The sequence below is a fragment of the Diabrotica virgifera genome, chromosome 5 (genome assembly GCF_917563875.1).
Source record: "Diabrotica virgifera virgifera chromosome 5, PGI_DIABVI_V3a".
Classification (NCBI taxonomy): Eukaryota; Metazoa; Arthropoda; class Insecta; order Coleoptera; family Chrysomelidae; genus Diabrotica; species Diabrotica virgifera.
The window spans coordinates 60,840,899-60,866,123 of record NC_065447.1 but is presented as its reverse complement, the minus strand read 5'-3'; the positions used below and the strand labels follow the sequence as shown (position 1 = coordinate 60,866,123).

Sequence of the window (25,225 nt, the reverse complement as noted above, 5' to 3'; positions counted from 1 at the left end):
TGTTGAGAGTGTTATTGACTTTGAATGATATGTGGACATTGTCCGAAGAACAGAGAATGTGTTTGATCTTCTCAGATATGACAGAATTATGAAAATGTAGGGACCTATAGATTGGTGTGATGACTGGGTTTGAATTGTAAGCTAGTTGCTGAAGGCGATTGGATTCTCTTTTCCGGATGAGATTGTCGATTATATTAGGGTTGTAGTCATTGTTGACTGCTATTTGTTTGATTATATTAAGTTCCTTGTTAAATTCAGCTGTAGATAGAGGTAGTGTATGTAGTCTATGGATGAAACTCCTAAAAGCAGAATATTTTTGAGACAATGGGTGGTTGGATGAAGTATGGATAACATGATCAGTTTGAGTAAGCTTGCGGTAAATACCAAAGTTGAACTGGTTATTGAGTCTGGTAATAGAAAGGTCTAGAAAGTTAATGGCATTAGACGATTCTAGTTCCATAGTAAATTTGATATTGGGATGGATTTGATTGATTTTGAATAAAAGGTGATTAGCTGAGTCTTGCTGACCATCCACAAAAAAACGAGACAATCATCTACGTAACGGAACCAATGTAGAACTTCAGGATTTTTCATGATATAATTGGATTCTAAATGATCCATAAAAACATCAGCTAGAAATGGGGATAAGCAACTACCCACTGCTAAACCATCTGGTTGTTTATAGAAATTATTGTTAAAAATGAAGAAATCTTGTGATAGACAAATTTGTAGAATATCTATTATCGAAGAAATGATATGGGGCTGAATAACCTTATTGATTAGAAGAGTTTTTACCAGACTAATTGTTTCATTTTTGGGTACTGAAGTAAATAGGTTGCTAACATCATCTCGACAAATAGATTGTAGTTCACAAGACTTTTTCACAAGACACAAATTTTCAGTAGTAATTACACGAGAGCTCTAAAATTATCGATTTGTATCCTGAGTGACACTTTGACAGTTTTAATTAAATTATGTCAAAGTGCCACGAGGGCAAAGCAAATCGATAATTTTTAAGAGCTCGAATGTAATTCGGTAAGATTATTTCATGAACAAAACTGTTTTTTTAAAGCATTTTAACTAATATTTTATTGATATCTTCGCCTGAATATTTGCTAAACCTATTCATGGTGTTCTATTTGACAAGTTGTAAAACATTAATTGTCATTAATGTCACTGAATGTTTATTTTTGCGTAGCAACGAAGGGCATCTGAAGTAATATTTGATGATGGAAAATTATCGAAAAAAATTACCACTGTAATTGTTATTATTGTAGCTTTCTATTGGTCAGAATCTCTACGAATGGAACAATTAGTTCAATTAAATATTATTATTAGTTGAAAAAGCTGATATATCTTTTTTCCACAATAAAACTTAAATTAAAAAGTATTTGAATAACTACAATAATACTCTTGAAGTGCTTTTTTCTTTTTTTGGTATCATAACCCTGAATGGTTGTAACCCTGAGTACTCTTTGCCTGTGTACTACTATTTAGGTCTCTACTGTGCTCTTTTCCTCCATTGTCTTATATTCATGGCTTTCAGGTCTTCTTCCACGCCCACCATCTCGTTCTGCGCCCTCCCTTTTTGCGTCTTTCTATCGGCTTCCATAGTAATATTTTTTGCTGTTTTTGCATTTTCTGGTCCCTCGACATATCCCAGCCATAACAGTTTTTGACCTTTCACAAATCTTATAATATTATACCCTCCATTCAATGTATTAACCACGTCGTTTTTCCTGATTATCCATATGCCGCCTTACTCTTGCACCGGGCCATATACTTTTCCCAGTATCTTTCTCTCGAATGTCCTGAGTTAGGCTTTATATTTTTTTGTCATTACCCATATTTCAGAATTATAGGTTACTACGGGTCTAATCAATGTTCTGTAGATAGTCATTTTGATTCGTTTGTCTAATAATTTCGATGTTATCAATGTTTTATTAGCATAGTATCTACTAGATTCTCACTAGAAATACGTGCTTTAATTACGCTAATTACGGAATTTTTTTGATCGATTTCTGTGCCCAGATATGTGAACGCATCTACAGGTTCAATGGTATAGTTGTCTACTGCGATATTATTTTCATTATCAGTTGTTTTTTTGATGGTCATGTACTTCGTTTTTTTTTCGTTTATTTTAAGCTCCCTTTTTCGTGCTTCAGGATCAATTTCCTTGAACGCTTCCATGACTCGCTTCCAAAGAAGGTGATCGAAATGATTTGGGTATCATACAAAATAAAACAGTTTTGACTGTTGATAACGAGTAGGGACGGAAAATGGTACAATTTTTTTGAGGAATCAAATAAAATAATACAAAGAAAATGTCCTCTCCTAGAAGTGCCCGACGTTCGACTGTCTAAAAGAAATTAGTGCAAAAGGTTCTAAATTTGGGGGGATAAGGCGTTTTAAAATGGTGTACTGTAATTCAAAATTGTACAAATGTAAAAGGTCTAAAGTATTGTGCAATTATAAATGTCATAATACCTCAACATGTCAGAATAAAGACTAATTTTTGCATAGCTTCACTGAGGATGCATGAGCATGCTGAAATACCTATATGGAGATGGTAGTCCAACTCTGAATCAAATATAAACAAAACCTGCCTTAATCTTTTTTACTAATTTTTGAATTTGATTATGACAATTTAGAAACAATAAGCAATAAAATCAAAAAATGAAGATTTATTAAATCTTATCTAACAATTTATGACTTTTAATACATGATCCGAGTTTGACTGGGCAAACACCGATTTCATGAAATTAAGTTTCTACGTTTGCAACAAATTAGTCTCTCCTAGGTTTAACGAAAATTCTTTAGTGAAAAGCCATAAATTGAATTAATTTCGGGGTTTCACTAAGAGCCCAAGTCAGACCTCAGGATTGACTAATCAAACCTAGGAGCGCTGGAGCTTCTAGGTTTGACATAATATACAGGGTTTTTTAAAAAGGTATGTCATAAATTAAATCACGCATTCCGGGGACAACAATAAATTAATTGAATCCAACTTACTTTAGTACAAAAGTGTACACAAAAAAAGTTACAGCCCCTTGAATTTACAAAATGAAAATCGATTTTTTTTCATATATCGAAGTCTTTTAGAGGGTTTTCATTGAAAATGGACACGTGGAATTCTTATGGCAGCAACATCCTTAAAAAAAATTAAAGTGAAATTTGTGCACCCTATAAAAATTTTATGGGGGTTTTGCTCCTTTAAACCCCCCCAAACTTTTGTGTACGTTCCAATTAAATTATTATTGTGGCACCATTAGTTAAACACAATGTTTTTAAAACTTTTTGCTTCTTAGTACTTTTTCGATAAGCCAGTGTTTATCGAGATATTTTGAATATTTTTCGAATCCACCACATATTTGTATATGATTAAGTATAGTCCGCCCGCTATAACTTTTCTCATGCGGTACGAATTATTTTCAATAAAATTAAGTCAAAACATAAGTTGAAACGAACGTCGATGTGTATATACATTTTGTATACTGTATTATATATACTACACACATCAGCGTACCTTTCACTTTCTGTTTTGACTTAATTTGATTGAAAATGAATCGTGCATGGGAAAAGTTATAGCGGACGGACTATACCTATGATATACCTGTTAATAAAATTTATTTATAATCTACATTTTTAGGTATATTTTGAAGAAGAAGCCACATTTCGATAAAAGGTGCCTTATCAAAAAAAGACTAAGAGGCAAAAAAGTTTTAAAAACACTGTGTTTACCTAATGGTACCACAATAATAGTTTAATTGGAACGTACACGAACATTTAGGGGATTTAAAGGAACAAAACCCCCATAGAATTTTTATATAAACATATTAAAAAAGAAGCCGCATCTCGATAAAAACTGGCTTAACGAAAAAATACTAACAGGCAAAGAAGTTTTAAAAACGTTGTGTTTAACTAATGGTATCACAATAATGAATTAAGTGGAACGTACACAAAAGTTTGGGGGGGTTTAAGCAAAACCCCCATAAAATTTGTATGGGGTGCACAAATTTTACTTTAATTTTTTTTTAAGATGTTGCTACCATAAGAATGCCACATGTCCATTTTCAATGAAAATTCTCTAAGAGATTTCGATATATGAAAATAAAAATCGATTTTCATTTTGTAACTTCAAAAGGCTGTAACTTTTTTTGTGTACACTTTTGTACTAAGGTAAGTTGGATTTAATCAATTTATTTTTGTCCCCGGAATGCGTGTTTTAATTTATGACATACCTTCTTGAAACACCCTGTAGATACCAATAAAAAAAGGTTTTTTTTCGAAATATTCGATGATATTTTTTTGGTTGCAGGTGACAATCGAGATCTTAGATTACCTCCATCAGCTTTTAGGCAGGCTTCCGACTTTTTAATTTCTTCTACGGAATTTACAATCGTTGCTATGTTAAAACAAGTCCCTGGGAATCCCGGAACCATCATTTCATTTTCACACGGTGTTAATAGGTAAGAACTATAATCTTAAATAAGTTTTTTAAAATATTAATATAGTATTTGATTATTTTATAATATGATGTTGTACGTCAGACCAAAAAAACATTGCGATTTAATATCAGAAGAAAAATCTAATAATAAAGGCATTGAGTAAATTTTTTCTTAAGAAGGTGTTCGCCAAAATGAACAGTATCCACTAATAGAACTATATTTATTTATAACCTTAAATAATACATTTATACATGCTTTATAATGCACTCCATCTTCTTATACTTCTTTCAATGCCCTGTCCGGTTATCGAACATTGGCGATCATATTGGCAATAATAAATTTGGCAGCTCAAAACAGATTAGTAATGGTTTCTTGATACCTCTCTCTGAGATTTCGGAGCCCAGATGTTCTTCTTTCGAATTTTTATATTTTTTGTTTTATCTGCGCTCTTTTCATTTTGATGCAAAACTATTTCATTTCTTATTCAATCAACCCAACTTATCCGAAATATTCGTCGATAGATCCACATCTCAAAAGCCTCCAACTGTTTTATTAGTAAAATAAATCAAATAAATTTCGACCAAGAGTCAGGATTCTGTTAACCGAGATACGATAGTATCAAGCGGCGCCGCTAGGAGGAGCTTCTCCAACATTGCGTCTCCGAATACTTAACAACACTTGGTCATTTTGTACTCTAAACCGAGTAAAGCATGAAAAAGAAAAAGAAAATAATCGTTTTCGTTTTGATTCAATTCGAGTCTCTTGCCATCCTCTGACACAGTGTTTCTGGGTCTCTACCCTGCAGTATATTGTGGTTAGACTGTCCTCTAACGGGGAATGACACAATATTTTGTCATTCCCCGTTAGAGGACAGTCTAACCACAATATACTGCAGATATTTTAATAGATGCAGTTCTTCTTCGTCTCGAGTTGATTCAATTCAGTCTACTTGCAATAGCCTCTTTGATAAAGGGTAGAGATCCAGAAGCACTGTGTCAGAGGATGGCAAGAGACTCGAATTGAATCAAAACGAAAACGATTATTTTCTTTTTCTGTTTTATTAGTGTTTTAGTAAGAGTCCAGCTCTACATGCATGACATACTAGTTCAGAGAAATAAGGAAAAAAATATCCTGTTGGTGACACAACCCCCTCCAGGCCGAAACGAAATTTTTTGAGTAGTATGGACATGTATATTAATAACCTATATGTTTCCTGCAGCCGATTTTGATGATATACATAGTTATAAACAAATGAAGATAAAAAAAAGCAAATTTTCGCTTTTTTCGTCTATTATCAAAAAGTTAAGTATTTTAAACAACGTTGAGATTGAGATTGAGATTGAGAAACTCATAAATCGTATAAAAAACTTCAATATGGCGTTCGCTGAATATGTCTATCCTTATTGGTTGCTTAGAAAATTGCAAAATAAATAATAAATTTTGAGTTTTTATAAATATTCATAACTTATGTAAAAATTAACTTAGAACTTATTAAAACTTAGAACTTACTAGAAAAATTAACTTATTACACGGAATGCTGAGAATTTTGGTGCTTAAATCATAACCTAAATTTCAAAGCAATTGGTCAAATAGTTTAGAAGGTATTTAGTTTGTTTATCTCAAATTAATTTTTTTGCAACGCTATAAGTCAGAAATTATGAAGTTACACTAATACTTTGGATAGTTTATGAAAGAAGAAGATTTATACTATTAATTCAATTTAAAAAAAAATGACAAAAAATAATTCTAAATCTGCAAAATTTTGCAAAAACATGTGAATTAAAAAAAGGGGGGCTAACTTCGTCCCTAATTATCCTAGGACAATTGTTTTTCTTTCTAAATGTGTATAAAAATTCAGTATTTACAGATATGAAAAAATTATTTTTCTACGGGTAACGGTTAAAAAGTTATTCTAATTGTTTATAAGTAAGCAAAAATCGACGTGTTTTTAAAAAATAATTTTACACTGTTTAAAATTACTTTTTGTCATTTTTTTTTTCAATTAAGTCAATAGTAAAAATGTTCTTTTTCCATAAACTGTCAAAAGTCTTACTGAAACCTCATAATTTTCTGACTTATAGTGTTGCAAAAAAATTGAATTTGGGATAATCAAATTAAATAGCTTTATAAACTATTTGACCAATGGCTTTGAAATTTAAAATATAATTTAAGCACCAGAAGTCTCAGCAATTTGTGTAATAAGAAGGTTCTAAATTAATTTTTACATAAGTTATGAATATTTAAAAAAACTCAAAATTTATGATTTATTTTGCAATTTTCTAAGCAACCAATAAGGATAGACATATTCAGCGAACGCCATATTGAAAATTTTTAGACGATTTATGAGTTTCTTACTCTCAAACTTGTTTAAAATATTAACTTTTTGGTTATAGACGAAAAAAGCGAAAATTTACCGTTTTTTGATCTTTATTTGTTTATAACTATGTATTTCATCAAAATCGGCTGTAGGAAAATCTTATTTCTGTGGACTATATACAGCAATGTCGAGAATATGTAGCAGCGTATGAATCTAATTGTAATAATATCTCTATAATAATTTTCTTTAGTTTATAGAAGGCGCTCTAGCCTTTTCCATGTCTCTTCTTATTTCTTTGTTCATATCCCAGTTATTGTTCACATTGGCGCACAAAGAGGTACCTACCTAATATTGTGGACTCTTTCTAACTTTAATCCGTACGCTCTGATTTTTATTGGTTGTAACTTCCTTTTGCTCTGATGTACTATATAGGAAGATACACAACAATTCCTGATTAATTTTCACGAAGACTATTTATGATGGCATTTTGAATGAATTGACATTTTTTTTATATTGTCTTTTATTCATCTGAAAATTGTCGTTCTTGCATAAGTTTTTGGATAAAAACAGGTTACTCAAATTATTCTAGTTGAGATGTTGAGCTCGTATTTCAACATCAAGAAGAAGGAAAGAAATAATTTGAAATTCGAACGTATTCTATTCAAAACTATTTACATATTTCGACCCGCGTTAACGTTAATCTATCACAATATAACACTGAAAAGTCTGCATAGTCGAAGTATCTGCAATAACAAATTTGATTCATCGTGTTTTTGATATGTTTTCCATTACAATGATATTGATCTAGTTTATTTTCTTGGTTTCCAAGGAACAAAGCTTCTCGAGTTCATACAATTATTACTAACAACAATTTGAATTTGTAGACTAGGGGCCGGTATAGGTGAAATTTGCTAATCATTTTAGGCACGATAAGACTATATAACTTAAATATTAGAACCTAAAAGAAAACGTATGAAGACTGTGCCTTAACTTTTTAGTGGCTCATGCGTCGACAGTGGCGCATCAAACTTTCCATTTATGGACGGGATAAATAAATTAAAATGTATCCTCCCTCACTAACAGAATTAAATTTTTTTCACTTTTTTTAGGTTCTTTGTGATTAGAAAATAAGACTCAGCGTAAATTTAACCCACCACCCCTTCTCCCTTCCCCCCACCAGCAAAGCTTCATTTTTCGTTTTTATTTTTTTTATGCGGGATGAAATCAATTTTAAATCTTCAAAAAATTCATAGGCATAGTTGGGACTTTTACAAAATATGTCTATTTTTATAGATCCGTAGGTTGAATGTAGGTACATAACCTCAAAAAATAATTTTTTTTTCTTTTAAAAAGCTTATAACTTTTTTTTGAAAATGGTTGGAGATTTAATTTTTTTTTCTATTTTGTGTATTTTATCAAACACTATGTTTTTAATTTTTTTTCAGATTTTTCCGTAACGTTCGCTACCTTCAAAAATACAAAAAACTTTTTTTTTATGGGAGTTTAGGAGTTTGAACGTGTTTCTTCCATTTTTAAATATTACAAGGGACTCAGTCAAAAAGAACATTGATTTGGTCTATTTTGAAGTCTATAAACTAGATACCCAAAAACCCCCCAAAAAGAGTTTTTTGGATTTTTGAAGGTGGAAAACCTTACGGAAAAATCTGAAAAAAATTAGAAACATAAAATACATAAAATAGAAAGAAAAATTAGACCTCCAGAAATCTCCGAAAAAAAGTTATACGTTTATTTCCAAATTTTTAAAATTGTTTGAGGTTATGTACACTCAACCTAGGGATCTATAAAAATAGATTTGTTTTGTAAAAGCCTCAACTATGCCTATGAATTTATTGAAAATTTAAAATTGATTGCATCCTACCTAAAAAAATAAAAACGAAAAATGAAGTGGTAGAACAAGGGGGAAGGGGTGGTGGCTTAATATTACACTGGGTCTTATTTTCTAATCACATTCTTCTTCTTTTAGTGTCTATTCGTTTCGAATATTGGCGATCATTCTGGCTATAATTATTTTATTAACTTATGCTTTAAATAGATTAGTTATTGTGGAGAACCATTTCCTCAGGTTCTTTAACCATGATATTCTTCTTCTCCCAATTCCTCGCTGTCCAAATACTTTACCTTGAAGGATTATCTTCAGTAATCTGTATTTAGTGCCGTTTCTCTTTATGTGTCCGAGATATTCTAACTTTCTCCTTTTAATGGTATACATCAGCTCTCTTTCTTTTCCCACTCTTCGTAATACGGTCTCGTTAGTTATCTTGTCCGTCCATGATATCCTTAGGATTCGCTTGTATAGCCACATCTCGAAGCCTTCAAGTTTTTTTCTCCATTGCTTCAGTGAGTGTCCAGGATTCACCTGCGTAATACAATATTGAGAAGATATAACATCGCAGGAGCCTTATTTTTATCTCCAGATTAGGGTTGTGGCTTTTAAAGAGTTTGGCCATGTTATTGAATGCACTCCCAGCATTCTCTATTCTACATTTTATTTCTTGTGAGATATATTACTACATTTTATTTCTCTAATCACATAGTTTTATAACGCAAAACACACTCACTGGGTATCCAGGCTAATAACTCCGAAAGGTAGGCAATTATACATGGCAATGGAAACCAACAACCTTAAATACATATCTACTGGCGAACCCATATATTGGCCCACAGACACAAACAAAATTCCAGATTTGGTTGATTTCTGTGTAACGAAAGGAATACCACTTGAATCCCAGACAGCACAATCTTGTTTCGATCTTTCATCCGACCACTCTCCTGTCTTGGTCATGATATTCACGAATATCCTCGAAACAGAACCTCCACTATATCTAAGTAATAAATATACCAATTGGATTAAATTCCGGGCTATCCTTGATGAGAGACTGGATCTAAACGTCCCACTAAAATTGGATGGCGAAATTGACGAAGCAGTAAATCAATTAAATAGGATAATTCAGGAAGCTGTCTGGCAGTCAACGCCTACACAACCAAGAACAATTATACACAAAGATCTACCCAACGAAATAAAAGAAAAAATCGCAGAAAAAAAGAAGACTAAGGAAAGTATGGCAAAGAACCCGCGCACCCCAGGATAAAAATAGATTAAACCAAGCTACAGCGCGACTAAAAACTTTGTTAAACAACCATAAAAACAACGACATAAAACGATATCTACAAAATCTATCTGCCACGGAAACCTCCGAATACTCGCTATGGAAGGCAACACGAAAGATTAACAGACCACAACTCTCTAATCCGCCTATCCGGGCCAGTAACAGACGATGGGCTAAAAGTAACAACGAAAAGGCTACAGTCTTTACCAAATACCTGGAGGAAGTGTTCCAACCACATGCCCAAAACAACAATTCTGATGCAGTAGATAATATTCAATTGTATTTAGAATATTCATATCAACTAGAAGCACCGTTGGAGTACAAACAAGTTTTCAACAAAATCCAAACAGATATGAATCCAAAAAAGTCCCCAGGGTTCGACTTAATCACTGCAAGAACTTTAAAAGAACTTCCCAAGAAAGGAGTGCAATATTTGATACAGATTTTTAACGCAATCTTAAGAACTGGCTACTATCCCCTTTTGTGGAAAGTGGTACAAATCATCTTAATACTCAAACCAGGCAAGCCTGTAGAAGAAGTTAGGTCCTAAAGACCTATCAGTCTACTTTCAGTGATGTCAAAAGTTCTTGAAAAATTCTTAGTAGACAGATTACAGCCAATCCTCGTGGAAAAGCAGCTAATACCCAACCACCAGTTTGGATTTAGACAACAACCTGCTACCACCGAGCAAATTCATCGAGTCTGCAATTCCATAAACAAAGCCTTAGAAGAGAAACAATACTGCTCTGCAGCCTTTTTGGATGTCTTGCAGGCTTTTGATAAAGTGTGGCACACTGGCCTGCTATACAAAATAAGAAAAGTCCTTCCTCTCAACTACTTTCTAATCCTCAAATCCTATCTCTCCGACCGCCATTTCCTTGTAAAAGATCAGTGCACTAACTTATATCCAATCAAAGCTGGAGTACCTCAGGGTAGTGTCCTTGGACCAGTTCTCTACCTACTCTACACAGCAGATCTTCCTACAAGCCAAAACATCATCACAGCCACATATGCAGATGACACAGCAATCATTGCAGCTCACTCAAACCCATACATCGCCTCGCAACTGCTCCAGACAAATCTCGACAGAATAAATATCTGGTTACAAACATGGCGAATTAAAGTAAACGAAAGCAAGTCAGTACATATAACGTTCACTAATCGAAAAGATACGTGCCCAACTCCTTAAATAATCAAGTACTACAACAAAAGGATGATGTAAAATACCTAGGTATGCACTTGGACCGCAGATTAATGTGGAAGAAACACATATTCACGAAAATAAAACAGTTGGGTCTGAAACTCAATAAAATATACTTGCTGATAGGAAAAAGGACACAACTGAGTTTGTACAATAAAATTTTAGTATACAAGGCAGTGATTAAGCCAATATGGAGCTATGGTATCCAACTGTGGGGATCTGCGTCGAGATCCAATATCGACATCCTGGAGAGATTCCAATCAAAAACCTTGCGCATTATCACAAATGCACCGTGGTACATGCCCAATGAACACATCAATCGTGATCTCCAAATGAAGACTGTCAAAGAATAAATTGCCAGTTATGCCCAAAAATACGACACCCGACTACAAAACCACCCCAACAGGCTAGCGAAGAACCTAATGAGACCCCAGGCAAACAGAAGGATAATACGCCACACTCCAAGCGATCTACGAACAAGATTTTAAATTTTAAATTTTTAAAAATATTTTATTTATTAGAGTTTTAGTTATAGGGTTTTATTTATTAGTCACAAATAATTTTGTTAAGTACTAAAATTATGATTTCATAGGTTATTGTCACTGGACAGTCTCCTGCAAGTCTCTTTTAATTGTTAAACAATTTACTTATTGTAATCATTATTACAGATTGTAAATAAACGGGATGTTAAAAAAAATATAGTTTTAAAAAATGAAAAAAATTTAATTCTGGGAGCTAGAGAGGGTATGTTTTAATTTATTTATCCCGTCTGTAAGTGGAAAGTTTGATGCTCCACTGTTGACACATGTGCAACTAAAAAGTGACCGCACTGTGTTCATAAGTTTCTTTTAAGTTCTACTATTTAAGTTATAGGGGCTTATCGTGCCTAAAATGATTAGCAAATTTCACCTATAGCGGCTCTTAGCCTATTAAATATTACTAAGCATTTTACAGACTGAACTAAATTACTTAGCATTTCTATGTCTGATTGACATGAGAAAAGCATTTGACAGAGTAAGACTTAAGGATGTAATCCATCTTGTGTATAATAGAAAAGTTCCCCTAGATATCATAAAAACTACTGAATACACCTAACATAACAAAATAAAAGTTAGAATAGATGGACAACTTACAGAAATTATAGACATAGGCAGCGGAATAAGGCAGGGGGGGACTCACTGAGCCATATTGCCTTTCATTTAATGATGAATGAAATCATCAAAAACGTCAATAGAGGAAGACGATACAGAATGGGAAACAAAGAAGTATAAATACTTTGTTACGCAGATGACGTAATATTGATAGCCTTGGATGACGATATAGTTCGACAGACATATAATGTACTGTCACTCCTGGTGTTTAACATACTCTGAGCAAATTTTTCAAGATGCAGTAGAGCATGTTAAAGCAGGAATTGCAATCAACGGAGAATGTATCAATAACATCAGATACGCAAACAACACGGTGGTATTCGCTGAGAGTTATGAGGCCCTCCAGGAGCCACTGAATAGGATCACAGAAGTAAGTCAGAGTTACGGACTTTCAGTATACATCAAGAAAACACAATGGATACTAATCTTTAAGAGAAAATAGAAATCTGACGAATCAATGTGAACGGTCAACGAGAATAAAAACATACACTTATCTCGGTAAGAATGAAAATTGAAATTTGGGCCATTCCCTAAAAATCAAATGTAACATAGAGAAAGCAAGATCTGCATTTTAAAAAATTGCTAAGCTATTCAAATATCATGATTTATCAGTACCCATAACATTCAGGTTGTGACCTCGGACTGTTGCAACTAATTTTACAGGGAAAACTAGAAGGAAAATGAGAACCAGGATGTCTAAGGATTCCCTGACTGAAAAATCTAAGTACGTGGTTCAAAATAACAACCACAAATCTGTTCAGAGTAACAGTGTGCAAAGTACAGATTGCAGTGATGCTCGCCGACATGAGATAGACAGATAGACACATTAAGAAGAAGAATTAAATTGATTACAAGTCGTATTACTTTTATTTAAATCGTAGGTTATCTGGATATATAGAAAGTACTTTTGAAGATTTATATTTATATTCCTCATTGTATAAACTATATTTGACTTAAATTTAACTTTTCAATAATAGAAGAAAGGATACAAGAACTATCGTCTGTTAAATTCCACTTAATTTTATTCATAAATTATCATTTGCTGTACCTTTTGTTTTGTAAAATACTTGACAAACATCTTAAAACTAGACATTTTCTTTAAAACACTGTATTTGGTATAATATAAACATCCATTAGCATATATTATTTAAACTCGCTTTTCGATTTTCAATAAACTAATGGTTTTTAAATAATTTAAAATTAATATGGATTCGTTCCAATAAACCGAAAGATCGAGAAAAAAACACAAGTTCAATATTCTGAATAAAAATCGATCACCTAAATTCGCTTTTGATGTTTATATGGCTCTCTAGAACTCCAATCCAGCGGTATACACAATATCTTTCTCCTATGGCGCTCCACCGTTATTTTTGCAGACAGTTTGAATAGTTTACAGTAATTAATACACAAAGTGAATGAAGTAAATGAAAGATTTGGACTACAAGTAAATATATCAAAAATTAAATGTATGATCATCAGCAAAAATAAAATTAGAGACGCCCAACAGCTTATCAAGAATACACCAGCGGACCGAGTAAAACAGTATACCTATCTTGGAAAATAGTAAACGAGCAATGGGATCACTCACAAGAAATAAAATGTAAAATAGAGAAGGCTAGGAGTGCATTCAATAACATGGCCTAACTCTTTAAAAGCCACAACCTTAACCTGGAGATAAATTAAGGCTCCTACGATGTTATATCTTCTCAATATAATAGAATTTATTTCATCAAATATACAAAATTTCTTTTGTTTTTGACAAGTCAAAAGAGTACGTACCTACATTATAAAATTTTGACAAAATTTAAAAGATAAATATTATAAATTATAATGAACAGATATACAAACAGGTACTAACAAATTTAAACAATTTAACACACTATGTAAAAACGTAAAGACATGAAATAAACTTAAAAACATGAAATATCGTCATAATCGGCAAAAAAACCCTGACCAAACTAGTGTACTTATTATAATGTATTATAAGCGGTACTTAAGTACTCTGTCTTTGTGTAAAAACAATGTTTTAAAAAGTGTGATTTTATTTTATTTTTAAACGACTGTAAATGAAGATTTTTACTTCATCTGGCAAAAAATTGTACAAACTAACATCAGTTGAGTTTTTTATACTTTTCGTCAACCTAAAACGCTGTGCTCTAATAGCATCGCTCGATCTTGTATGGTGATCATGGAAGTTGGAGTTTATGTTAAACTTACTTTTGTTGGAATGAATTTCAATCAGCGTCTCATATATATAGAGTGAAGGTAGTGACATAATACCTAACTTCTGAAATAAAGGTTTACAGTGTTCCCTATACTCTGCTCCTGCAAGTATCCTCACTACTTTCTTTTGTAACTTAAAAATTCTGTCTCCGTGACAAGAGCCACCCCAAACAGTTATTCCGTACTTTAAATGGCTATGGAACAGTGCAAAGTAGATCATTTTAAGGGTACTTTTAGGGATCATAAAAACTAAGTTGCGTATCAAAAATATAGTTGCAGCAAGTTTAGAACTTAAGTAGTCTGTATGAGCACTCCAGTCCAAATTATCATCTAGGAAAATTCCTAAGAGCTTAACACTATTTCCTAAGACATACTTCCGGTCAGAACTAAACATCAAATTCTGATTTTTGTCTTCATTTAGCTTCAGACCATTATGCAAAATCCAGTTTTTTGCTTTCTGAGTATCACTATCTATTTTAATTTTCAAATTATGATGGTTAATGTCAGTATTTATGAGAGTGGTATCATCTGAAAAGCACACACATTTTATGGGAAAAGTGTAGTGAAATAGATCTTTCAGATAAATAAGAAACAAACTGGGTCCTAGTATTGAACCTTGAGGAACCCCGTATTCGACCGTGTTCAAATCAGAATAGCTATTATTAAGAAAAACTGCCTGTTTTCTATTTGTTAAATAAGATCTAAATAGATTGAGAATGGTTCACCTTATACCATATTTATGCATTTTCTCCAACATTAATTTATGCGAAACACAGTCAAAAGCTTTGGATAAATCACACAATGTCAAAGACACGAAATGACCTTCCTCCATGCCGTCGACTATATCTCTCACAATTTTCTGTATAGTTTGTGTAGTGCTGCACTTTTTTCTAAAGCCATATTGGTTACAGTGAAGTATTTTGTGTTTATCTAGATATTCTATCAAACGAGTATTAAGAATGCTTTCAAAAATTTTACCGAAAATGGGAATGATAGAGATGGGACGGTAATTTCCAATTTCATCTAAAGACCCTTTTTTGAATAGTGGCAACACTTTTGTTACTATATACTATGTTACACTTTTGTTTAATATAATAGTACGGAGTTGAATCCTGGACACTCGCTGAAGCGATGGAGAAAAAACTTGTGACTATACAGGCGAATCCTAAGGATTTCATGGAGGGACAAGATAACCAACGAGACCGTATTACGAAGAATGGAGAAAGAAAGAGAGGTGATGTACACCATTAAAAGGAGAAAGTTAAAATATCTCGGACAAATAACGAGAAACGGCACTAAATAGAGATTACTGAAGGTAACCCTTCAAGGCAAAGTATTCGGAAAACGTGGAATTGGAAGAAGAAGAATATCATGGTTAAACAACCTGAGGAAATGGTTCTCTACCATAACAAATAATCTATTTAAAGCATTAGTTAGGTAATAAAATAATTATAGCCAGAATGATCGCCAATACTGGAAACGAAAAGGCACCAAAAGAAGAAGAAGATGGCGCTGTAGCCCAAGTCGGGCCCTTGCCTCCCCTAAGATCCGCCTCCAAGTATCTCTGTCCGTGGCTGCTATCCTCTAGTTATCCGCCATTAATTTCTCTTTAGTTGTTCTCACTTCGTCTGTCCACCTCTTCCTTTGTCTTCTTACTAGCCAACGTCCCACCATAGTTTCGCTAAGGGTTCTAATAGGTGCTCTGTCAATATTAGTGATGTTGATTATAGTTACTTTCGAGTATTCGTTGCAAAACGTTACTTTTGTATAAAGTAATCATTTACAGTATTCGTTACTTTGATTTCTATGATTACTTTTGTTACTTTTGTATTTGAGTACCGGTAATCATATCGAAAATCGTATTTCTCAGTAGATAGGTATTTTGTATAAGTATTCCGATATAACAAGTAATCATTTACAGTATTTGTTACCTTGACTACTATGATTTCTTTTGTTACTTTTGTATTTGAGTACCGGTAATCATATCGAAAATCGTATTTCTCAGTAGGTAGGTATTTTGTATAGGTATTCCGATATAAGATTATCACAGATATAACAACTGTAGAAATATTATCATTTCCACATTTTTCTGGTTAGTCTAGAAACTAGAAAGTAATCAAGTGTACTGGTTGTAGATACAATAGTTGTTACTCGCTCTGATACGATTGGTACGAAGTAATCAGAGTAATCAAAGTAATCAAAGTAGATAATATAGTCGTTACTCGCTCTAATACGATTGGTACGAAGTAATCAGAGTAATCAAAGTAGATACAATAGTCGTTACTGGCTCTAATACGAGTGGTACGAAGTAATCAGAGTAATCAAAGTAGATACAATAGTCGTTACTCGTTCTGATACGATTGGTAAGAAGTAACGAAGTAATCAGAGTAATCAAAGTAGATACAATAGTCGTTCCTCGCTCTGATACGATTGGTATGAAGTAACGAGTAATCAGATTAACCAAAGTAACGATTTGCCTCTCTGTATAGTAATTGTTACTTTCGGTATCCGTAAGTAACGAGTACTTTGTAACAAATAGTTACTTTTTCAACATCACTAGTCAATATACATTCTAATAAGGTGTCATGCCCAGCGTAATCTTTGTATTTTGCATAATTTGCTAAAGAGGGTTCTTTGTGATACTGATATAACTCGTAGTTGAACTTTAATTTCCTATGGATGTCTTTGGATCCAAATACCTGCGATAGAGAGAAGTATGCTTTGTTAGCAAGTATTACCCGTTTCAGTATTTCCTCCTTTTCACTGCCGTCCTCAGTTATCTGTAGACCCAGGTAAGTTAGCAGTTTTACTACTTCAATATTAGCGTCGTCTAGCTGCACATAAAAAGTTTTGTGATGTCTCTTGCAGTTCCTCCGATCACGTTTACGTCGTCTGCGTATATCACTATCTGCTTAGACTTAGTAAACAATAAATTTTTTGGAATTACGGACATTTTTCTTAAGACAAATTCCATATATTTATTAAACAGAATCGGATCAAGCATATCTCCTGTTTTAGCTCTTTAGTTATCTGTAAGGGATCTGTCAATTGATTTTAAACTCGTACTTGCGCTTCTGTGTGAGTCATCGTAGCTTGAACTAACTTTACATTTACCAATTTCCTTGGTATACCGAATTCTTTCATAATTAAATATATTTTATTTTTATTTATATTGTTATAGGCTTGACGAAAATCTACAAACATTTCTGTATGTGTATGTGTGTGGTTAGGATATTGACAGCTAAACCCATAGATATATAATACTCTAGATTGCGCCCTGCGATCTTAAAATGGGTGACGGTTGCGACAGAGATAAATGAGCCTATTTGGTCGGTAGTCTCTTTTTAATTTAAGGGGAATATCGACGACGTGAATATCCCACTTTATCGAGTAATATGTGTTGACAGTTGGAGCGGGTGGTGACGAGAAATGGTCTTAGGTCTTCGGACGTGGATAACCCTGGTTCGAATCCCATACCAACTTTACCTTTTTTATTTTTATTTAATCAATATTGTGTTTATTAGATATTTTTACATCTGAAAAATGGACCTAAGTAAATCTAGCAGATAATAAATGTACCTATGTAAGTTAATATTGGAATACATAATTTGTGAACTGCATAGTAAAATAAAAGTCATTCGTTATTAATATAAATTCGTCCTTATTCGAATGATGTGAATAATATTTGTTTTGCTTCTACTTTTTTAAAAAATTGTAACAATAGTTTCATAAATAAAAATAATGTCTAATTACTTATAATTGAATCGGTCATTTCAAAAACAGCAAAGTCCACAATTTTGAGAAACTAACTTTTTGAGAGAAATAGACTCCTTTAAGATAAACGTTGTGTGCAAAAACGACACCAGTCCAGTAAAAACATTAGGAACAAAACTACAATATAACTCTCAATTTTGATGTCATCCATTTCATCCATCTTTCGACTATATATAGTTAAGTTTTCTTTGCTCTTCTGTAAAATTAGGAATATGTGACTCGTGTTGTTTTTGAAATGACCGATTCAATTAATAAATCGATAGTACATTATGTTGATATTAATTATTGGTAATTTGTACGAATATTTAACAATTACTTTATACTATTCTACCATTAACTTATTAAAAAAAATAACATTGGCTTTTATATTTTTAAAAATCTATAGGTACTTACACAGTTTTTCTTATTTGTTATATATTTCTTTGCATAGATTTATTTTAGAGATGTAATAATTATCTAATAAACGCAATATTGATTAAATTAAAAATAAAACAGTAAAGATTCGATGGGATTCGAACCAGGATTATCCACGTCCGAAGACAAACGACCAGACAAACGTCGCCATCCGCTCGAACTGTCAAACCATCTAAAATACTCGACGACAGAGTAGGATAGTGACGTCGTCGATACTCCCCTTGAATTAGAAAGAGACTACCGACCAAATAGGCTCATTTATCTCTGTCGCAACCGTCACCCATTTTAAGATCGTAAGGCGCAATCTAGAGGCTAAACCTATGGATTTATTCGCGTAATCATATTTTTCTTTAGATACTCACATATGGTAATGATATACCTCTATAGTTTTTGTAGCTGAGTGTGTCTCCCTTTTTGTGGATTGCTTTTTTCCACGAGTCTACCGGAATTTCTTCTCAGTTCCACACGCCTGTTATTAGTTTATGGAATCTATATATCAGTGTGTGTCCTTCAATTTTAAGAATTTCAGCTAGTATGTTCTCCATACCTGGGGCTTTATTGTTCTTCAGTGCTTTAACGGCATCCATTATTTGTTAATTCATTATTCTGGTTCTGATTTTCTGTTGTCTCGAAATCCAGTGTCGGAAAGTTCGTCGACGGAAAATTAGTCTACAACATTTGGTCGACAAACACTTGGTCGAATGCACAATTCATCGAATGTACAATTCGTCGACGAACATTTGATCGAATGGATTTTTCGTCGACAAAGACCCAAAGGAAAGTAATGGTGACAAATGAAGGATTATTGATTTTTTTTCAAGATTTTGTTTAAATTTTCTGCTGTAGTCTAAAATGTTGATAGGTATCAATTTAAAAGTACATATAAACTCATATATTACATGGTATTCACAGCTTTCCTTGTGTGTGTTTACAATCCAAATCATTAAGCCACTTAAAGAGGTAGAGCAATAAACCGCAGCATCTTGCATATTTTGTCTTGTCCGCAAGTGCCCCCAAATTTGACTTGTCCGGAAATACTCCGTTCACAAGTGCGCCGACACCAAAAATAAGAACTGTACAACATTGCCAATTAAAATATCGGTTTATATTTGCTGTCTACTCTCCCACTGCAGTGAATTTTTCCATTAAATTTAAAAATAATTAAGATTTAGAAAAAAAAATTAACAAAACCCCAAAAAAAAATAAATTCATATATGTATAACACAATATTCCAGTTTACAAAATAAAAACCAGTAATCCGTCGTTTGTCACCATTAATCCCTTTATCCTAAAGATATCAGTTTGTCGACGAAAAATCCATTCGAACAAATGTTCGTCGACGATTGGGACCGTGCAAGTTCGGCAAAGCGACCTCTATTTCTACGCTCTGTACTTTTATTCGCACTTTTAATTATATTGGCCAATTATATTAGTCCTGGTTGCTGGATAATTGTCAAGACCATAGTCCAAAAAAATAATAAGAAGAAAAAATAAGATGCAGGTTATGTTTAGCAAACGTAAACAATTGTATGTAGTAAATAAAATCAGTTATTAAAATGCAATACTGCAAGCAAAATACAATTAATTAAATTTACCTTTATATAATAATTGCATATCATATCAATATTGTGGAGAAATATATATTTTTTCTGCGTCAATGACAGAAGGTATGAAATATACGTCAATTTGACAATTTCAATTGACAATATGAATTATTTAAGATAGTTGCAATATTTCTCCGCGACTCGCGCACGGTCGTTTCTCGTTTCCCTTTCCAAGTACTTGCACACCGCGAATACGTTCGATGAATTGTGCATTCGACCAACTGATTGTCGACCTGCGGCAACCTTAGGTGCCTATAAAATGGCTACAGCCTGAAGGTCCCGACATATGTGAATAAGTGCACCGTTGCCCTTTACAGTATTCGGAGGGGTCGGGGTCGGTAGATAACAAAATTAAAGAAAATTGGAAAGAAAACGAAGAAGAAAACGAAAAGTTGGACGCCAACCTACCTGCGTAGGATTTTACCTTACCTTACCTTACCTTGTGGATACAATTGAACAGGAACTAACTGATAGCCAAATTACTCTGTAAAATTATCTGAAATGTAGGTGGATTAAATAAAAAATAAAAAAATGACAATCGTAAAAAAATGACAATCGTAAAAAAATGACAATTATTCGAAATTTATTTTATAAAAAAGTCTTAACAATAATATAGCAAAGAAACAAAAAAAAACTAAACATAAAATAGTCAAACAAGATAGAAAACACAAACCCGTTAAATATATAAAAAAATTAACTTGTAAAACCTAAAGGTACTATTTGTAGAGAACGCTTATTTATACTATTCTTTTTCTCATGATCATCTTTCAGTGCGTCACAGTTTTTCGATTTCTTTCTAACGCATTAAATTGTATGTGACAGAAAAAAGGCACGTCCGAGATTACAGACAGTAAGTTAGTTATTCTAGTTGTCGATAGATGGCGCCATAATAAAAAATATTTTTTTTAATTAGATAATAATATTACAAATATAATCTGTATAATTTATAAGACTATACAAATCAAAGAAAATACCATTTTATAAATGCAAGAAACACATTTGATTTGTTTTTATTCCAAATTGAAAATAAAATGTGACAACTGTCAAGGCCCCGTCTCACCATCAAATAATTGACAGTTATTTGATCAAACTTGACAGTTAGTGACACACAGTGACAGTTAGTATGTATAGTTTGTGTCACTAGTCAAGTTTGACTGTCAAGTTTGATCAAATAACTGTCAATTATTTGATGGTGAGACGGGGCCTTCAGATTTAACTAAAATGTCATGTTAGAATAAATGTCATAAATGTGTATTATCACTTATCCCCGACTTACCCTTTTTCCTATCATTTGTTACGCACTGAAAAATGTTCATGGAAAGGACAATACTATTTAACCCGAATTAAATTTAATAAAGACCGAATTAAAAACTATAAAAACTGAACAAAAAAAATGTCAGCACTTTAGGTTTTATGTAGGTAGGTACCTGAGATGCTGAGCTCAACAAATCATAGATATTATTAATGATATAAATGAAACATAAACTAAATACACAGACGTTATTATTTTTTTATACGAATCTAGCACCAAAATAAAAGGTTTTTGTTCTGTACTTATTGGAACAGTCCACCCACTTTAACTGATAAAATTTAGCAATATCTATGAAACGCTCAGTCTAAAAAAATCGCGTATAACCACCAAACTATTTTTGAGATAAAGTCAAGTCAAAATTGTTACCTGAGATATGGCACTTTACTTAACAACTTTCCAAATAAATAATATGTTCATGCAAACGTACTGCTACTAAAAGCCTCCACGGTACGGTAACTGACAAACTGACAAAACATTGGGCTTACAGTGTAGACTGATCCATCCTTTGCACAACCTCCAACAAAGATTTGCTTGTCTTTAAACAAAAATCAACACCAACCAATACTCTCCTCCACTCAATAACCAGAATACTCTTTCTAAATGATCCAGATCATCCACTGTACGACATTTACTTATTTTTCTATAAAAATTGACCAAAAACTTCCACCATAAAAACTGAAAGGCCTCTCGCCTGTTTCAAAAACGTCAAAAGTGACAGTCTTGTTCTCGGCGTCTCGGTAAGTTTGGTTGCATAAGTAGTAGTGTATTTTCTGAGAATAATACACTGCTACAGACCAAATGTTGTCGACTAATTTTCTGTAGACGAAGTGTTCTCGACCAATTTTCCTAGTCCCCTCGAAATCAAGTACTACATGTAGTCCAGAGAAATAAGATTTTTCTCGTGACACATCCCCCTTCAGGCCGAAACCAAATTTTTTGAGTAGTATGGATATCTATATTAATAACCTATATGTTTCTTGCAGTCAATTTTGATTATATACATACAAATAGTAGTTATATACAAATAATAGTAGTTATATACAAATAATAGTAGTTATATACAAATAATAGTAGTTAAATTGTAGTTATATACAAATGAAGATAAAAAAATGGTAAATTTTTGTTTTTTCCTTTATTACTAAAAACTGAATTCTAAACAAATTTGAGAATGATAAATGCATAAATCGTATAAAAGACTTCAATGTGGCGTTCGCTGAATATGTCTATCCTTATTTGTGGCTTTGAAAAGTGCAAAATAAGTCACAAATTTTGAGATTTTATAAATGTTTATAACTTACGTAAAAATTAAGTTAGAACCTTCTTATTACACAGAATGCTGAGACATCTTGTGCTTAAATTATATTTTAAATTTTACAGCAATTGGTCAAATAGTTTAAAAGTTTTTTAATTTGTTTATCCCTAATTTATTTCTTTGCAACACTATAAGTCAGAAATTATGAGGTTACAGTAATACTTCGGAAAGTTTATGAAAGAAGAACATTCATACTATTAACTTAATTAAGAAAAAATGACAAAAAATAATTTTAAACAGTGTAAAATTATTTTGCAAGAACATGTCGATTTTTTGCTTACTTATAAACAATTAGAATAACTTTTTAACCGTTACCAGTAAAAAAATATTTTTCATATTTAGAAAGACTGAATTTTTATACAAATTTAGAAAGAAAAACAATTTTCCTAGGACAATTAGGGACGAAGTTAGCCCCCCAGTTTTTTTAATTCACATCTTCTTGCAAAATAATTTTGCAATATGTACAATTTTTTTTGTGTCATTTTTTTTAATTAAATTAATAATGTAAATCTTATTCTTTCATAAACTAACCAAAGTATTACTGTAACTTCATCATTTTCTAACTTAGTGTGGCAAAAAAAATAATTTGGGATAGACAAATTAAATAACTTTTAAACTATTTGACCAATTGCTTTGAAATTTAGGGTACGAAGTCTCAGCATTCAGTGTGATAAGAAGGTTTTAAGTTAATTTTTACAGAAGTTATGAATATTTAAAGAAACTCATAATTTATGATTTATTTTGCAATTTTCTAAGCAACCAATAAGGATAGACATATCCAGCAAATGCCATATTGAAGTTTTTTTATGCGATTTATGAGTTGCTTTCTCTCAAATTTGTTTAAAATGCTTAACTTTTTGGTAAGAGACGAAAAAAGCGAAAATTTACCGTTTTTTGATCTTCATTTGTTTATAACTATTATATCATCAAAATCGGCTGCAGGAAACATATATAGGTTATTATTATAGATGTCCATACTACTCAAAAAATTTAGTTTCGGCCTGGAGGGGGTTGTGTCACCAACACGATATTTTTTTCCTTATTTCTCGGAACTGATGGGCTGTATTTTTCTATCCTACTTTTATAGTCTGTTAAATTGCATGTAATTTTATTGATGCATTTTTATTTATGTACTTGTTTTGTAAAATACTTGACACACATCTTGAACCTAGATATTTTCTCCCAAATACCGTATTTTGTATAATATAAACATCCATTAGGATAGATTATTTAAATGCGCTTTTGGATTCTCGATAAACTAATGGTTTTCCAACAATTTAAAATTAAAATGGACTCTTTCCAACAAACCGGGAGAAAAAACCACCAGTTCACTAAACTATTCTGAATGAAAATCGATCACCTAAATTCGCTTTTGATGTTTGTAGCTCTCTAGAACTCCAATCCAGCGGAAGACACAATCAGCTTAGGTTATATTATACAAACGGGTCCAAAGTGTACGTCGAAACGTTTCCATACTACTTGGCCGACGACAACTGGCACAAAGTCGCAGTTTCGATAAGCGGCTTGCAAGTGGAAGTTTTAGTAGATTGTAGATCGTTATTTAAGAGGATGTTGAAACCAGTTATGCAGGATAAGAGTTTCCCTAAGCCGCCGCATCTGTGGATTGGACAAGGGGTTAGCCAAAGTTATTTTAAGGTAAGTTTTTTAACATCTAAAATAATTTATTATTAGAGCTCGGGAAATATGCAAAATACAGTAGGAAAAATGAAAGAATACCCATGAACGAACATATAAAACACGCTGTATTTTCCTGTCACCGTGTCACACAAAAAATTGACCAGCGCAAGTACATATAATAATTATTGTTACATGTACTTGCACTGGACTATTTCCTTCGTGACATGGTGACAGGAAAATACAGCGTGTTTTATATGTTCGTTCATGGGTATTCTTTCATTTTTCCGACTGTACATAATATTAGGTGCATATTTGCATATTCTGGATAAATTTTATAAGTGCATATGCATTAATTAAAATTGCATATTTTCAGACTTTTTTTACCTCACATGATACCAACAGAAAAAAATTTAAAGAGAAATGAGAAGTCTCAGATCTAAACAATAAATCTGAAAATTCTCGTAGAACCACTTTCTGGTAACATCCTTGATCTCTGCCTTTTACAATTTATAAGGCAAGGAGGCGTCTAATAAAGGAGACTCTACAATATGCAGTCACATTTTGTTAGTGAAAATTTTGTTATTATTGTTAAGTGATGCTGCGCCATATGACCAAAGGTAGACAACATTTAAAAATATTTTTTTCACAAATTTGTTACTTGTTTAGCACACGCTTTAAATAGAGAAGCAGAAACTGTCAGGAC

General features: G+C 32.5%; 1 protein-coding gene across 1 annotated transcript in view; it reads left to right on the top strand.

Moving 5' to 3' along the window:
• LOC114330854 (protein kinase C-binding protein NELL2-like) overlaps positions 1–25,225 on the top strand; it is a 514,828-nt gene that overhangs the window by 379,836 nt on the left and 109,767 nt on the right. The window contains exons 3-4 of the mRNA XM_050651463.1: positions 4,319–4,469; positions 24,270–24,540. Coding sequence (XP_050507420.1) covers positions 4,319–4,469; positions 24,270–24,540 — 422 coding nt within the window. The remainder of the gene's footprint in view (positions 1–4,318; positions 4,470–24,269; positions 24,541–25,225) is intronic.